This window comes from Galleria mellonella, unplaced genomic scaffold, assembly GCF_026898425.1.
Source record: "Galleria mellonella isolate WM207_F2 unplaced genomic scaffold, CSIRO_AGI_GalMel_v1 utg266, whole genome shotgun sequence".
NCBI lineage: Eukaryota > Metazoa > Arthropoda > Insecta > Lepidoptera > Pyralidae > Galleria > Galleria mellonella.
Genome location: NW_026442061.1, coordinates 47,325 through 65,239, shown reverse-complemented (window position 1 = coordinate 65,239; position 17,915 = coordinate 47,325). Strand labels below are relative to the sequence as shown.

The following is a 17,915-nucleotide window of genomic DNA, read 5'->3' as shown; positions in this document are numbered from 1 at the left end:
TAGTACTGTAGGTAAATTAGTACTAAAGGTAAATATAAAGACTCTTTAATTTTTTTATTTATTCATTGACAAACGCCTGAGAAGATATCTATAGGTCACTTAAGATTACCATTCAACGGAGTATTTTTCCTATCTTTGTTAGTCAATAAAAAGAGGAGGATAAGTGTAGCTTTAAAGATTGTAAATTACTTCAAGTAAGTATTTTTTTTTTTATATTTTATTTGCATATTTTTTTTTATTTACCGATTTATAAGTTAATATCTTTTTGTTATATTTATAAATATAATATTTTTAAAAATGTATATCAATTATGATCAATATATCGTCATAGTCGTAGAATACTGACGGATCTGACGAAGATTACATATAAAGATCCGTCACTATTCTACGACTATGACGATATTTACTAAATATTTAATATAGTTTCCTTTACTAAAGAAGAGATGATCTTATAAAATGATCAAAAATCTATAATCTAAAATTTTTTTATCAGATATTTACATTTCAAATAAAAATTATGCGTCAATATTTTTTGAATAGTTATATTAGATGAATTTCGTTAAAATAACGAAAGTTTTAGTTAAAAATTGGGCATAGTATATACCATTTATTACATTGTAGAAGATTTAAATAAAAATGTAAGTTATTTAGTCTATTTAAACTTTAAAATTTCAAAATATTTTTACAGGTAACATGTCAAAAATTGGAATCAATGGATTCGGTCGTATTGGCCGATTGGTCCTGCGTGCTTCGATAGCCAAAGGGGCTCAAGTAGTTGCAATTAATGATCCTTTTATTGACCTAGAGTACATGGTGTATCTTTTTAAATACGACTCTACACATGGTCGCTTTGACGGTACGGTTGTTGCGCAGAATGGCCAACTGGTTATTAATGGAAACAGAATAACGGTCTTTTCTGAAAGAGATCCCAAAGCAATTCCATGGAAAAAGGCTGGTGCCGAGTATATTGTAGAATCAACAGGAGTCTTCACTACTATAGAGAAAGCTTCAGCTCATTTGCAAGGAGGAGCAAAAAAAGTTATCATTTCTGCACCTAGCGCTGATGCACCAATGTTTGTCGTTGGTGTGAATCTTGATGCTTATAATCCCTCTTATAAAGTGATTTCCAATGCTTCTTGCACAACCAACTGTCTGGCTCCACTTGCAAAAGTAATCCACGACAACTTTGAAATTGTTGAGGGCTTGATGACTACTGTTCATGCTACAACGGCAACACAAAAAACAGTAGATGGCCCTTCGGGTAAACTATGGCGCGATGGTCGCGGTGCTCAACAAAATATAATTCCTGCAGCCACCGGAGCCGCAAAAGCTGTTGGAAAGGTAATTCCAGCACTTAATGGTAAACTTACTGGTATGGCTTTTCGTGTACCAGTACCTAATGTGTCCGTTGTCGACCTTACTGTTCGTCTTGGTAAGCCAGCTACATATGAAGCAATCAAGCAAAAAATTAAGCAAGCCGCTGAAGGTCCACTTAAAGGCATTCTTGGATATACTGAGGATGAAGTTGTTTCCTCTGATTTTGTTGGTAACTCGCACTCGTCTATTTTTGATGCTGCCGCTGGTATCTCCTTAAATGATAAGTTTGTAAAACTAATCAGCTGGTATGACAATGAATATGGCTATTCTAGCAGAGTTATTGACCTTATTAAGTACATTCAAACTAAAGATTGAGGTGCTTGCAATCTTTTTTATTCAATTTAGAGCACTTACATATATGTTTGGACTAGATATTACTGTTTTATTATTTCTTTTTTGTAATGCCGCTTATTATACATGCTCGAAACGGTTATAAATTATTAGACTTTTATTTGCATTGAAATATTTAAAAAAATGTAAAGAAATAAAAATAAATAACTTCGTTTCAAAAATACCAACTTATATTTATTTTACTTGTAAAATAAATGTTATTTATAAAGTTTAAGGTGTTTTAATTAATGCTGTGAATAACGTATGCCTATTAGATATTATATTTACTGTGAATATATCTTTTTTGTGAATACAAAATAACAAAAAAAAAATTATACAAATTTTGTATCTGGCAATGCTGAACAATGATTCACATCTTCCAGAATCTATGCCGCCCCGCCTTGTCTGTTTGTCCTTCACTGTCCTTCACAAGATTTCATAAGAAAGAAAGTCAAACAAAATTGACATTTCCAAACCGTACATCGGAAAGAGAGTACCTGGGTACTTGTCGAAATAAAATAGTGAATTAATTTATATTTGAATAATATCCGGTGAGTTCAATCTTAATTAATTATCCTAATATATTTGTTTTAAATTTATTATTTCTAATTTTTCAATTATATTTATACAACGCGTCTGACATTATTGTCCTCCATAATGTTGGCCGGCTAATGTTTCGTAATTTATATCTACAGCGCATGATTTATTTAGTATAACATTACAGAAATGTTATAGAAACTTTTAATTGTTATCGTATTCTAAAATTATATTATTTTTATGTAAATATAATGTATTTAGTTTATATTACTTGTGACCTCTATATGACCTCCACGCGCCGGTTATTTCGATTCCACTTTCTCTGTCGGAAATGTTATGTACTGATTAAAACTATGGATACACTGAAGAAAATTTTAATATTAAAATATTATAGTTGTTGAAAACAATATTGAAGATTATGAAATAGAATCCCTCGAGTATTCCTTGCTGTCGACATTTACTCAATACCCAATATATTTATTTTAATTTAATTACTTGTTTGTATTTTATTGAAGAACAGTAAAAAATCACACAAAATTAAGTAATTATCAGGTAAATAGCCAATTATGAATAGATCTTCATTTTTACCTCCAGTGGCTTTATAGTAAACAATGAAATTGTGTATTGTATTGAACATACCTAAAGAACATCTAGTGGTTTGTAAATGTTGATGAGAGTAGAAATTACATGAATTGTTTAAATATTTCATATTTAACTAAATGTTTATTGTTATAGATTTACAAATTAATAATATAAAATTAAGTAGACTAAAAGTAAACAAATTTTTTTATTATCTTATATCTACATTTTCATAAAAAGAATAAAAATTGTTATATATTTATGAAACATGAACAATTAATTTAAATTGGATTATTTATAATAGCAGAATATTTTTTGTTCAATTTTTAATTGAGAAGTGCTAATAAGGAATAATTAAATTTAGAAAAAAAATCATTACCTATCTAGCTAAATTTTAATTAATTTTTTTGTGTTATAACTAGATATAGTTCTTACCTAATCTTATCTATTTTGGGTTTAGCTTTGTTCATCATATATACCTAAAAACTTATCTTTGTTTCAACTTTTTAAATGATTGATTTTTTTTACAATTTTCATTGTTTCCTGCTACTAACTAAATAAATAACTATTTATTTAAAAGGTTGAACTAGGAACAAATTTTTTTATAAGATGTGGGATACATATTGTAATACTAATATGCCTTATAGGTATATGAATAAAAGTGCATCTTGTAAATTTATAAGGTCAATTGAGGTCATATATAAAAAAAATTTTTCAAGCTCCTTATTTGGTTCAGTAGTTAAAAAGGAACTACCAGAACTAAAATAAACCAAAGTAAAACAATCATTTAGCCATGAAAATATATAGAATAAATGAATATGACAGAATTACAAGAAAATAATAAAAATTTTACATTGTTTTCATAAAATTTTTAATTATTTTTTTAAATATTTACAGGAAACATGTCGAGAATCGGTATCAACGGATTTGGCCGTATTGGTCGCTTGGTGCTTCGTGCTGCGATAGAAAAGGGAGCTCAAGTTGTTGCCATCAACGACCCCTTCATTGGTCTGGACTATATGGTCTACCTCTTCAAGTATGATTCTACACATGGTCGTTTCAGGGGTACTGTAGATGCCCAGGATGGCCAACTGATTGTTAATGGAAACAAAATCACTGTATTTTCTGAAAGAGACCCAAAGTCTATCCCTTGGAGCAAGGCCGGTGCTGAGTATGTAGTAGAGTCCACTGGTGTCTTTACTACCACTGAAAAAGCTTCAGCCCACTTAGAAGGTGGTGCCAAGAAAGTAATTATCTCTGCTCCCAGTGCTGATGCCCCCATGTTTGTTGTTGGTGTCAACCTTGATGCTTATGACCCATCCGCCAAGGTCATCTCCAATGCTTCCTGTACCACTAACTGTCTGGCTCCTCTCGCGAAAGTTATCCATGATAACTTTGAAATTGTTGAAGGTCTGATGACCACTGTCCATGCCACAACTGCTACTCAAAAGACTGTAGATGGACCCTCTGGCAAACTGTGGCGTGATGGTCGTGGTGCCCAACAAAACATTATTCCTGCCTCCACTGGTGCTGCTAAAGCTGTTGGCAAAGTCATTCCCGCACTTAATGGTAAACTAACAGGTATGGCCTTCCGTGTGCCTGTTGCAAATGTATCAGTCGTTGACCTGACTGTCCGTCTTGGCAGACCAGCGTCTTATGAAGCAATTAAGCAGAAGGTCAAGGAAGCTGCCTCTGGTCCCCTTAAAGGCATTCTTGGATACACTGAGGAGCAAGTGGTGTCTTCTGATTTCATTGGTGATTCCCACTCATCCATTTTCGATGCTGCTGCTGGTATCTCTCTAAATGATAACTTCGTGAAACTCATCAGTTGGTATGATAATGAGTATGGCTATTCCAGCCGAGTCATTGACCTCATCAAATTTATCCAAACAAAGGATTAAATTGCATTTTATATTATAGAAATCAATATTATGATTTTTCGAATAATCTACTTTTATGTTTAAGTATTATATAATTGTGTAATCTTAATTTTTACGCTACTTTGAGACTAGTATTGTCATATTCTCATGTGTAATTTATAATTGCTTCTAAGAGAGTATACCTAATGAATGATAATATTAAGTGAAGTTTGTTTAGTGTATGTGTAAAATAAATTAATAATATTTATAATTGTTTTATTACCCTTGTTATATTACTAGTTATATGCTGCCGCTCTGTTTGCGTAATCAATACATAAAGTATCCAATTTACTAAAGATAAAACCTGCCCGTGTACCGAATTTCATTCTAATTCCTTTAATAGATTTTGCATGAAAGAATAACAGACATCCATCACTATAAATTTAGACAGTTATTAATAAATTATACATTAAAATCGGATAAACTAGAAGCAAGTTTCCAACCTTGCGACATCAGAATGTCTTCCATTCGAAATTTTTTAACAGTGTTCATTATTATCCGGAAATTAAAATGAAAATTATAGTCCTCAACAGATTCGAACTCCCTATTACGAGTGATAACAATCGAGGAATCACGATGTAGGTAGGTATGAAATCATAGAAAAATTTATAGTAAGAGTCATAGATATTATAAAATATTGAGTCAGTGATGATTTCACTTTAACTTGTAGACGTAAAAAATCGTAAATTCCAATTAACTCTATGATGGAAAACATCTTAAACAAATCCGAGGGACGGCACTTTTTTTAATGGGTGATAAAAGAGTAGTAACTTCACCTATCCTGTCGATATATGCTAGCGAGGCACCTTTAAGGATAAAAACAGGACAGTTGGCCCATTTTGGGGAATGATTGTTAGCAACAGAGACTAGCGGCCGCATTGCTAGCTATATACCCTATCAAGTTGATCTCCATATAGTCTTTCCTGAAAACCATTTAAGGTAATGCTGTTGAATTCATCATGATAGGCTATAACTGACCTGACTTCAGCCTTACTTATCTTTAACTGATACCCCATCAATTTGAAATGAGGTTACCATTCCATTTTCATCTTAATAAAATACCTTGTCAGGTCGACCTCCGCCCAGTTTTCTCTAATAAACGTTGTGAGTTTTTAAGTAACCTGGTTGAGTAATAATATCCAATATGAGTAAGCTGGTGCTTATATACTTAGTAGAGATGGAGTTTGTCTTAAAATTGTGTACTAGACCACAAATATTGTCTGCTTGTGCAGACAATATTTGGCTATGTAGTTTATGCTTTTAAGTAAGCTCTGCTATTGATACCTCAGTCAAATTGCTGTATATATTGTTATCTACCAAGGGTAGGTAATTTATACTAGGCCCTATAGGAACAGAATGCAATTATCTTTAACCAATCCTAGGCCCCAAAAAACGAAGGTTGCACCAACTTAAAATAAATATTTACGGCAAAAATAACAGAAGTGCTTAATCTATGAAAAAAAAAAATCTGAACTTTTTAAACATAATGCAGCTTTGAAGGTAGCAATTTACAACTGAGTGTAGGTTAAAATATCACGTATTCTGGGAGTTTTAGCGAGACCAAAGGCAATGGTCACTGAGTTACTTGGTTTTAAATTTTCAAGTATACCCCAAAAATACAACGGCATATTATTATTGGCGTCGAGTAAGGAAATCATGAGCTAAAAATATGAATTTGGTATTTTATGCGAATTTTTATATGGTATCATTAACTTAATGGCTGCACGCACCTCAGGCAGGCAGCTGTCAGTGACATTTCGTTTGCTTCGTGTAAATTTTGTGATGTACAAGTTTCAAATCCGTCTATTTATCAATGAATAATGGTGTACATTAATAGATAATGGTTATTTTTGTTGCATATTTAAATACAAACTAATAAGACTGTGTAAAAGTTCGTTTAATAGTGGTTGTTTTCTATAATGGAGGATCTCAATTTGACAGAAACCGAAATGAGATATTTCGGTGATTTGTTTTTATGTTGTGATGAAGAGTCCAACGGGAAAATACCGATTTTAAAAGCAACGGAATTATTTAGATCATCTAATATACCTAATGAAATCCTTAAGCAGGTATTAATTATTGTTCGGCAGACATCAAAACAAATAGGTAATTATTTGCTAATGATGAATACACATTTTAATTTTGTGTTTGCAGATCATGGATATAAGTGTAGCACCTAACAATTGTGCGTCATTGAATCATATGAATAGGAAACAATTTTACTCGGCCCTAAAGTTAATAGCAGCTCATCAAACAAATATGTCTCTAAAGCCAGAATTATTATCTACACCTCTCGACCTTCCACTACCAAGATTCACATGGGCTCTTAATTCTGAAGCAAGCGCCGACCTAATACAGTTATCGAGTTCACCTAAAGAGCAGCATATTGTTAAAAGGGACAGAAATTTTGGTGGAAACCTTGGTGCATATGAACCTATGCGTGTTTCGTCGAATCTATCTGATAGTGATGGACCCCCAGTTTTATCACATGATGGTGCCGAAGCCTTGAGCACAGATTCCGAGATTGAATCAGAAACAATGTCACAAAGATCTGGATCACATGGGGTAAGTCCAATATTGAAATTCTAGTAGTTGTTGATGATTTATATAGAAAGAATATGGTGCAATCAGAGATGGTTGGTTAGAATTTATATGTGGAGGGACCAGCTTCTTAGTCTATCTCGAAAATAAGAAAAAAAAAGGTAGTTCATTGAAACTATATGTTATTGACCATTTAAATTAAATTTAGTGTAGTTCAAACTCAAATATAATTTTAACTAATAGTGATCCTTGGTATATAGTTTTCACTATTATATAGAATCAACATTTTAATTTTTGAAATAGATAATGATATAATGATACTTCAAAATCAACCTCACTGTGTATATTTTTTTATTTATTGACTAATAAGTTAAGAATTATGTTACAATGAGTTTGAAGTAGCTCTGTTAAGAACCAGCTTTATACTAACCATATTATGGTTGTTGGATGTAGATTTTGGTATAGTGGTTATATTTTTGCATTGATTTTTAATGGGACTATTACTTACAAATACAAATACTTACTTTGCCAGTCATTCTAGTTTCTATTTCTAAATGCTTGTTCTTGTTAAAAAGTTGACTAGGATAATACCTAACCTCTTGTCCATCTCAACTTCATAGTCTTTTATACTTAGTAATTTATACAATATTAATGTTATGATTAGTTTTCCTATTTTTTTTTTAAATTTTATTTAATAATTTCTCTTTGTACTGTAAATGTGATAAAAATAGATGATGTCTATATTACTTACTTAATATATTTTTAATTGATAATAACAGATTGTAGTTAACCAATGTAGATTAGTATTGTTTAATATTAAGCAATACTTAGTTTTTGTAGCTGGGTATTAATTGTAACAGAAATAGATAAATATTATTTATATATACAAAATATAACTGACATTTATAATTTTATTTATAGTGATTTAATCATTATGTATAGAATAATGAATAATACTGTGATGATTCTATGATCAATAATTTTCAACTAACTTCAAAAAGAAGGAAGTTCTTAATACAAATATATGTTTTTTTTTCAAGAGTAACATACATACACAATAATCTCTTTTCCTTTTTTGAACAATTTTTTTCTCATATTATGGATGTTTTATTATTATTGTAAAATACTTGTAAATTTGTTACTATAAAGATCTTTTAATGTAATAACTACCAATTTAACTTATGTGTAATTTAGTCGAGAAAGCGAAACTAGTTTTGGAACTTTCTGGACCCTTAATCTTGAACGGCTGCGATGCAAGCCTGATTTCCTGGATGGTCTTGAAACTGATCGAGCATTCTCAACCAAATTACACATAAGTCAATAGTTATTAGATTAAAATATAATGTGTACTAACAAAACTTTTAACTATGAAGATGGACCACATGTTCGCCTTGGAAACCATAGTGATTAATTCCCAGTGAATTTGTCATCATGGGCCAACTGATCTAATTACATCCTTGCATATTGTCATTCACTGGTAGCCAGTGTATACCACTAGCACAGATGGGGTTGGGGTTATCATTCCACATTAATTTTACCACATTACCATCAAGCTAAAAGTATAGTCACCAATATTAACATACTATTGGATATTTCTTTACCAGCGAAGAGGAAAGAATGGTTCACCATGGAGCACAGCTAGTGAGAGTCCAACGCCTACAAACAGTGTAGCGGAAAGGGTACATCCTGTGTGGGAAAACAGTGCGACAGGGCGTGGCGTATGGCCAGCCAACACCGGCGAGGAACATACACGGCTATTAGGTGAGGAGAAATAAAAAATAAAAAGTACTTTTATTCTACTTTTACTAAAGGAATTTTTGTACAAATACAACAAATACAAATAATTGTGTTTCAGTTTGACGGGTGGGATATAGGAGATATCAATTCTCAGGAATAGGAACACATAAGGGGTATCATAGGAGAGTCAGTATACTCTGTTATGTCTATAGTACTGTTCATGTCTATAGGAGAGAGTTACTGCTTTCTATTAGGTGGGCCATCAGCTTGTTTGCCATTCTACATTGCATAAAAAAATCTCTTTAATTGCTATTATTTACTTTCTTTTTAGTCCCTTAATTTTGTCAAGATGTAAATTTTATTGTAGAATAAATTTTTGAAGTTTCAATTATAGTTGTCGGTGTTTCTTTTTATGTTTCTATTTTTTACAGCAATAATAATAATAATACCTAATGTTATAAAATTACTAGTCTTATAAAACTTGTTTTATACCATTAACATTCGAGTATATTTAAATAAAAAAAACGGGGTTTTATTGCAGAAATCAGTTCTTTTATTCATACTGTTTAACGACGATAATTGAGCAAATTATTCAGTCTAGTCTAGCTAATTATGTACGCGTACATGACCTCTACTAAACACTCACAACTAGTTTTTTATTTCTTGGTTATTTAAGTTGGACTAATTTAGGAAACAAGCTTTCCTAAATTAATAAATGAAGATATTAGATGTTTATATTTTTAGTATTGTTAGTAATGGGGTCTAACAGCCCCATTACTAGCAATATATCCTAACAGGTAGACCTTCACGCGATTTCCCCTGGAAACCGTTGTGGTTAAGTCTTGTGGGATTCATTACAATGAGCTGACTTCTTTCTTTCATCCTCACCTATTATCTCTTATTGGTATCCCGCTAGCGAATATCGATATCAGAGGCGACGTTACTATTCCATTTTCACATATTAAAAAAAATGACTTTACATATTTTAATGTTAATTAGTACACAAACGAATCTTGTTCTAGTTTCTCTCGTTTTCATTCTGTTATCACAGTTTCTGAGTAGTTGAATTACATATATCACAATCCTCGGATAGTGGCGTAGTATAGACGTATTAGAAGCTAAAATGTAATGATGAATGATCCATAAGGATAAAATATATACAGGGCTGTTTAGTCACAATTAGTTCATAATAATTAAAAAAAAAAAAAAAAACTTCAAATAATCTAGCTGATTAATGATATTGAGTATTAAAATTCTTTTCTGAAATGAAATTCTAAACAAGATTTCGTAAACCTTCATCATATTTAGAACGAAACTAACAAAGCAGGTACCTACATCATAATATTTACAGTTTAATATGGCGTTTCCTACTTAACACATTTGTACTTCCAATATCATATAATTTAGGTAGGTCAAAGTGCATTCTGTTTGCATGCGTTGGTTCAAATGTTACTAATTTAAAATAAAAAAAAAAAAAAAACATTCTTTTTACGTAACGAACCATCCTCTTTAAATAAGTTTCATTTGAATTATGTTAAAATTTTGACACTTTCTATATTTTAAACACTTTAAATAAAAAATTGCATGATTGTCATGCAAATCGACTCATAAATTTGGTTGATATCGGAGTAACATACAAAAAAAATTCATTCCATCCCTTGTTTTTTGACACTATTAAAACTGTTTTTGATGTAATTTAATATTTGTTTCTAATTAATTTATTTCTGTAAAATTGGTAGCTAATGACTACAATTTAATTCCTTTATTACATTGATTTTGTATAAGGAAACAAAGGAATGAAATGAATTGATATTTCCAATTTTAAAATTTATAATCATTATTGACATCTAATTGTATTGTAATCAACTTATAATGTAATTTAATTCTTATTTCAAATATTTTTATTTATCATTATTATTATTTATTTTTGTAAATTTAAAAATCATAATGTAAACATTGTGTTACAAAATCTGTTTCATTGTAAATAAAAAAAAAGGAGTGCACGTCGCATAATAGCGAAAATAGCTCGTATCTTATGTATTAACTAAACATTAGCAACTATTTACTACCTGCTATAAAACGTCATAGATAAGACATCGCTGTAGACTGCGCTGAGACCGCGAAATTAGTAAAAAAAAAAAAAAACATTGTATTGTATTATTTTATCTATAATTTTATTACTTATTCATTCAAAGGTATTTGTACTTCCGAAAAGTTTCATTATAAAGTTATTACATCTAGTCTCATATAATATATTGTGTGGTCAATAAAGTTATAAAAAAATAAATATGCTCACGCCTATAATCCTTAAATTGGTAGTCAAAGGCATTGTCGACTATTGCCTTTGTGGCGAACTTAACGTTCGATATGCCTGCATTATACCAAGCTTATTAAAATCTAAAGTGTCATGGAATGAGCCTACAGTCGTCAACCATATTATTGGGTTTGTTATCGATATTTTTCATGAACGACAATGTTTACAAACCTGCGTTGTGCGTTACTGCATTCCAGCGGTTATCTGCATGTCAATGAGACCTGCGGAATACCCGTATTTGTGCGGTAAATTCCGTGCAGGATATTTTTAAACATTAGTACACGTTCGTTTAGCTTTTCTCCGAGTCTCATCGATCGATCCAGCGAAAAGAATCAAGTCAACGTTTTACACGCTTATAGGTTCGATTTATTGATTGAGGTAAAATTCATAATTTATTAAACAGCGAGAAAATTCAGTTATTTTTAATCGTGACTATCCTTACTACGATTAAAATGAGTTTTTTTTTTTTAATGAAAATGGGATGGTAAACTCCCCTGCCCTAGCAGTTTATGCTAGCGGAGCACCATCGAAGGATAATAGGCACGACGAAGTAAGTCAATTGGCACATCGTAATGAATTCATAGGAAATAAATCAAAATGGTTTCCAGCAAGAACCGCGTGCAGGTCGTTCTGTTAGAGTATATTGCTAGTAATGAGTTTATTAACAATCCCTTTCCTCTCGAGTTTGTTTGTTACCTATTAGCGCTTTAAGAGTATTACTATGAAATTTGATATAAACATAATGGTGAAGGATATAGACTGCTTTTTGTCTCGAGCAGTGAACTGGTCACGTGGACAAAGTTGCGGGTAAAAGCTAGTAAGTTAAAAATAAAACTTTTTTTATTTCAGGCACAGAAGAAGAATCATCGGACCGGCATTCATCTGAGGAGGAGGGCGATGGAGAACCGGCAGAAGACATCTGGGCGATCAGCGATGCGCAGGCGCATCACTATGCTGCGCAATTCGCTCAGCTGCGACCAGAGTGCGGCCTACTTTCTGGACAGACCGCCAAGTGAGTATATTTATTTGCTTATTGTTATGTATATCATTATTAATCATTTAATATATTATTTACTAGTTACAAAATAGACTATAATAGACAAAAGCCTCTAAATAAAAAAATGTTCTCAAAAATATGTGACGTAATATGAAAATATTTTTTTAATTCTATTAAATATGTGTTATTCTCACGCAAAAATTACTGAACGGATTTAAATAAAATTTGGTACATGAGTAGATTATATCTTAATTTAGCAGATACTTTATGTCCTGATTTACGTGGGCAAAGCAGCGGGATATAGCTAGCCTTATATACATGTTACATTATGTAGTCACATGATAAATTTTGTATTAATTTGGATTCATAATTTTTTGTAAAATTTCGCATATATATATAATGTAAATTAAAATAAAATTTATTATATTAATTTAAAAAAGTAGAACTAAAATGCAATAAACTTAATTTTAAATAGTTCTTAACTCGCCTGTATTTTGTTATACGGCACCTCTTTCACCTTTGCCAGCTCTGAATCGAAATTTTTATTCTCTTAACAATTGATAGGCTTTATCGCGTAGGTGTTGACCGCATATTCATTTCACAACTAAAGTAGCCTCACTTAAAGCAACCGATTGCTCTCCGCTGGTTATTCATTATAACAGTTAATAAAAATCTTAAAATTAATAAATTTTATTTTAAAATTAATAAAATAATATTTTTTGTCCAATAAAGATTAAATGAAGTCGTTACCTTTTTGAAAAGCAATATGCATTGAGGAAAAAATATTCTTGTGTTAAAAACGTACTTTACGAGCTACCCACGAGCAGCCTGAAGGTGACCAACATTCTATTATCGTAAAACATTGTGGCAAGTTGGCTAATTTATTAGTGATTCTGTGTTATACCTATCAAACATTTTACATGCATCTAATTATAGTTTGATTGTAATTATGTTTAATTCCTTGTTTCAGATTGTTTTTTGAAAAGTCTCGATTGTCTGTGCCGGATTTACGGAAGATTTGGCAACTATCTGACATTACCAAAGATGGAAAACTTACGCTAGAAGAATTTAGCATAGCGATGCACCTGATTGTACTGAGGCGGAACAACATTCCCGTACCCGACGTTCTGCCCGCATGCCTCGTCCCGAAGGTTGATTCGCGCTTCTCCCAACAGGCCGTCACCACGGACCTGGTCGATTTAGGTTCTGACATGTTCAGTTCTGGCTCCTCAGCCGACTTCAGCTTCGTTCAAAAACCTGATTCGAACGATCCCTATGAAAGCAAACCTGCTAAGAAGCCAGAAGACCATCAACCCTCGTTATCTCCGAGCAAACCTGAACCGCAAGTTAACAACAAAGAATGGACTAAATTCGTCGACTCTCCCACGTCGAGCGTATCAAGTCCCGGCCCGAAACCGGTCAATTTCGATTTCCACAAGTCAGCTGTCGAGAGAGATCCTAAGATTTTCCACCCTGTGGCGTTGAGGGTGACGCCCGACGCGAACACGTTACCACACGGCGACGGCGACATGCGCTCCAGCACGTCGCCGCGGCGGGACGACTTCGCGCACGCTTTCGAGTTAGCTAGTCCAAAGCGACTCAACTCCCAGCCACCGACCGAGCCGCCGCCGAACGGAAACCCCGAAATCAAGTCTATCCAGCGGCCGCAACCGAAAAAACCCCTAAAGAGCGCAGGGGTATTACCACCGCCGCCGGCGCGCGAGTCGTCCGTGCACGCTGACGATGGGCCCCAGTCACTACAGTATGCGCCCAAGAAGGAGCCGCCGCCGCCGCCTCCACCGCGACCTCTACGCAACCACACACGCTCTAGTTCCCTCGACTTGAATCGTTTCAAAGGAGCACCCGCACCGCCACCACAGCCTCCGCCGCGCATGTCTCCGTCGGCGACATCACCGCCGGCCCGCCGCGCCCTCGTAAACCAACGCAGCGAGGGTGAACCTTTCCCGGCAGATGCGTTCGTGCCGCGCGAATACGAGGGTGAAGGGTTTGGGTACAACCGCGAGGACGCGCCGAAGATGCACGGCGCGTTCGAGGTGTACCGCAAACCGTCACGCGAGTCGTCGTGCGAGACCGACCCGGATGCGAAGGCCTTGCAGGAACAGAACGCGGTGCTGCACCGCGTGTGCCGCGCTCTGTGCGCGGAGCTGGCCGACGTCCAGCGCGAACGCGAGGCGCTCCGACACCGCCTCGACGCACGCTCCACGCCCCTCTAGTCACCCCGCGGCAACCCCGCCCCGCCCTACCCCGAGCTGGTCACCGGTAACCCGATGACCGTTCCGAATAGTACTTTCCGACTTTACATTCGACCATCGTCGTAACTCGATCTGTGTAATCTCATGATGAAACTGATATTTTTTTTATTTCAATATGCTCGATAGCAATTTAGCTATGCTGTTGTAGCTCCAGTGCATTTAAAAAATGCAAGAGAAGCATCCACTGCACCGAAATATAACAAAATGAACAACCAATATGTTTGTTGATGATCTTTAGTTAATCATTCCGGATTAAGTAATTAGGCTACGCCCTCATTTTGAAAAAAAAATATAAAAATATGGTCGCAGTGGACATAGATTTGCCTTTCGGTAATATGATAGTGATATGGGCGACTGGGGGCATTGTATCATCCATATATTATTCGTTAACAATAACAAGAGGCTATTGTAAACCGACAATGACTCTTTACAGTATTTTATTGTCATTTCATTTACTTAAACATAGTAGAATCATCGTATGGTCACAGTGTCATTTAATTTACATTTTAATATATCGTAACATTGTATGTTATTATAATGTGAGGTGTTACTTCAATAAGGCGTCAACAGTTACAACAGTCAACTTTTTTACACATTGCATTATTCCCGCTAAGAAAGAGACAATATTATATATACAAAACTTTTATATCCAAATCAGATATATAGAATATTTTACCAAATTCAATTGAATATTATTTTCTTTGTCAATAATATAATATTAGTCTGAATATTGTACCCTTTCCATTATTCTATTTTACTTTTGATACGTCTATTTTTAATAAGAATTTATATTTTTACATCTAATATATTTACGGTATTATTCTGTACTCGATTGGTAATAAATGTGATAAGTGAGTTGACACATTTCATTTTATTGCGTATTTTAAAGTTGTCTATCGGAATTTACAAAATATATCTAACATCGAACTGTCAAATGTAAAAAGAATGGAAAGGGATATAATTGGGAAGCACTGTTAATATTTTTATTAGATGGTTGTGTTTAAAATATAGTTTCGTTCGTAGATTTGTATCAAGTACATTCATTTTAATTATAATCACTTGTAACTAAACATATACAATAATATTGAATAATCGGTTTCATTTATAAATAGTTCCGTCTTAACACGGCTCCGTCTAAAATATTAAATTCTAGACAAACCTCATTTGTGTTATGTCGAAATCATATGAAAATAGGTACTATATTAGTGTTTATACATTATATTTTTTAAAATTTGGTTCCAAACTGGGTGGCGCTAATGTTGCTTGAATATCATTCCTTATACTTTATTGTGTAACTTGTTTACTATTGTATGTTGTATAAAATATATATGAGAATGGTATACCATCACAAAGAATATTTGTTAAAATATGTGAATGTTTGTATAAATGAATTAGTGTAACGAATGTAAAAATGTCTTGTTTAAGAACAGGAGAAGAAGGAAAGAAGCGAAAGCCTTGAGATGTATGAGGAATTACGATTGTACAATTGATTGTACTTGTGAGTACAGTGATCAAAATAAAAATAGGAATGATTTGCCGCCATTACTTCTTATTTGTCAAACTGTCAAAATGTACCGGTAGAGTGAACAAAACAACTAATTAATAATTATAATAATAACCTAAAGGAATCTTAGAAAATTTTTTGAATACTCCATATTGCTTCCCCTTTATGACTTAAGCTATTGGCCAAATTTATATGTACTAATAATATAAAAAAATAAGTTTCTCTTTACACTTCTCGCATTCCAGTCCTTCCATATATTGTTCTTGCTATTTTACACTCATATATTTTTACACATTATATTAAATTTAGTTGCCCTTTACATACACATATCTTGTGTTGTTCTCCCTTCGAGAGAACTCGACGAATTATCTGCATTACCGAAAAATATCATAAATTACATGTAATCTTTTGTAATCCTGACATTGGCAGTAGAAAATTACCGTTATTCCTACGATGAGTCTATTTTTTTTTAAAAGAAGAACAACATAATAAATATGTTAGAAAAATATATTTATGAAAAGTACCACCGAACGAAATCTAGCTCTGTGATTCCAATAACTTTTGCATAATTTTAAAAGTAATTGTTATCGTCATTATTACTGTTGTTGCCCCTATAAGAGTAAAGCATAGATTCACGTTGATATCTGAAATATTGAAATGTTATTTAAATGAAAAAAAAAAAAATCATTTTCACCACATGTGTGTTTTTATAAAATTTGCTATAAAATATATAAATAATGTTTATAAATTTAGTAGATTAAATTATAAAAAGCATTTATTTGCAGACCATACTTTTCAATCGAGTGACAGCAGATAAGTCGATAATTTTGGCGGGCCTATTCTTATTTTGATTGCATATTGTGGAGGTCGAACCGTACTGTACTGTGTTTTAGGTACAGACAATGTTATATCCATAAAGATGTTTACAAACAAATTGTGAGAACACACATTGTATTATATAAGATTATTGTAAAAGTATTTATCTTTTATTTTAGTCGTATTTAAGGATTATATCTTGAGCAGTCTACCATCGCTGTGTAAATATGATTTATCCACGTCCTTACTATTGTCAGCCAGCGCTTGGTAACCCACTGGTCTACATTTTGGTCCAATTTTGTACTATTAAAACTCACCAATATTTACCTATTTATGTTTCATAAAATTTATACAGTACTGCTTAAATATTATTGTAGTAAATTATGTACAATAAATTTATTTCAAAACTTAATGTTTTTTCATTAATAATTCCTTGTATTTATTCCATTAATTCTTTTTTTTTTTATATTGTAGGGTGAAAATTATTCTAGTTATCGTCACAGGCCCATAAAAATAATAATTATGTAAATAATAGCTAAAATGTAAATATATATATATATATATATATATATATATATATATATATATATATATATATATATATATATATATATATATATATATAACAAATCGTATGACTGCGTATGTGAAAGAAAAAATTAAAGAACATTTGGGTGGGTATAATTATACCGCGTTACCCAATTTAATCTGACAGATCGTCAAACGACTGTACAAGCTTAGAAAACTCACGTCTATGTTGTTGTATGTTAAAAATGTTATGTTTATGACAAATAATAAGTAAAATGGCTGATGTACCAGAGAAAGACTTTATACAAAAGTCGATTGCTTGGGTATCTCTGTCCCATTCGTGTTTCAACCGTGAAGCAGTTGTGTTTGCATAGCTGTGTTTCGGTTTGAAGGGTCCTGAATAATAAATCGGGTCTTCAGTGACAACTCAAGGGGGGTATCATGGGCGAAATAGTGTACTCTT

At 32.8% G+C, this 17,915-nt stretch overlaps 3 protein-coding genes across 3 annotated transcripts; all 3 read left to right on the top strand.

Moving 5' to 3' along the window:
• The first annotated feature begins 57 nt into the window (after positions 1–57).
• On the top strand, positions 58–1,942 carry LOC113516033 (glyceraldehyde-3-phosphate dehydrogenase 2). Its single transcript, XM_026900374.3, has 2 exons — positions 58–194; positions 689–1,942. The coding sequence occupies exon 2, from the start codon at positions 694–696 to the stop codon at positions 1,690–1,692; it is 999 nt and encodes a 332-aa protein (XP_026756175.1). The 5' UTR covers positions 58–194; positions 689–693; the 3' UTR covers positions 1,693–1,942.
• Positions 1,943–2,099: 157 nt separating this feature from the next.
• On the top strand, positions 2,100–4,953 carry LOC113516031 (glyceraldehyde-3-phosphate dehydrogenase 2-like). The gene is made up of 2 exons (XM_026900373.3): positions 2,100–2,258; positions 3,721–4,953. Exon 2 carries the CDS (start codon positions 3,726–3,728, stop codon positions 4,722–4,724), a length of 999 nt encoding a protein of 332 aa, XP_026756174.2. The 5' UTR covers positions 2,100–2,258; positions 3,721–3,725; the 3' UTR covers positions 4,725–4,953.
• A 1,508-nt stretch (positions 4,954–6,461) lies between these two features.
• LOC113516029 (ralBP1-associated Eps domain-containing protein 1) lies at positions 6,462–17,336 on the top strand. Its single transcript, XM_026900370.3, has 5 exons — positions 6,462–6,811; positions 6,897–7,307; positions 8,888–9,044; positions 12,184–12,346; positions 13,302–17,336. Exons 1-5 carry the CDS (start codon positions 6,662–6,664, stop codon positions 14,563–14,565), a joined length of 2,145 nt encoding a protein of 714 aa, XP_026756171.2. The 5' UTR covers positions 6,462–6,661; the 3' UTR covers positions 14,566–17,336.
• Positions 17,337–17,915: the final 579 nt, after the last annotated feature.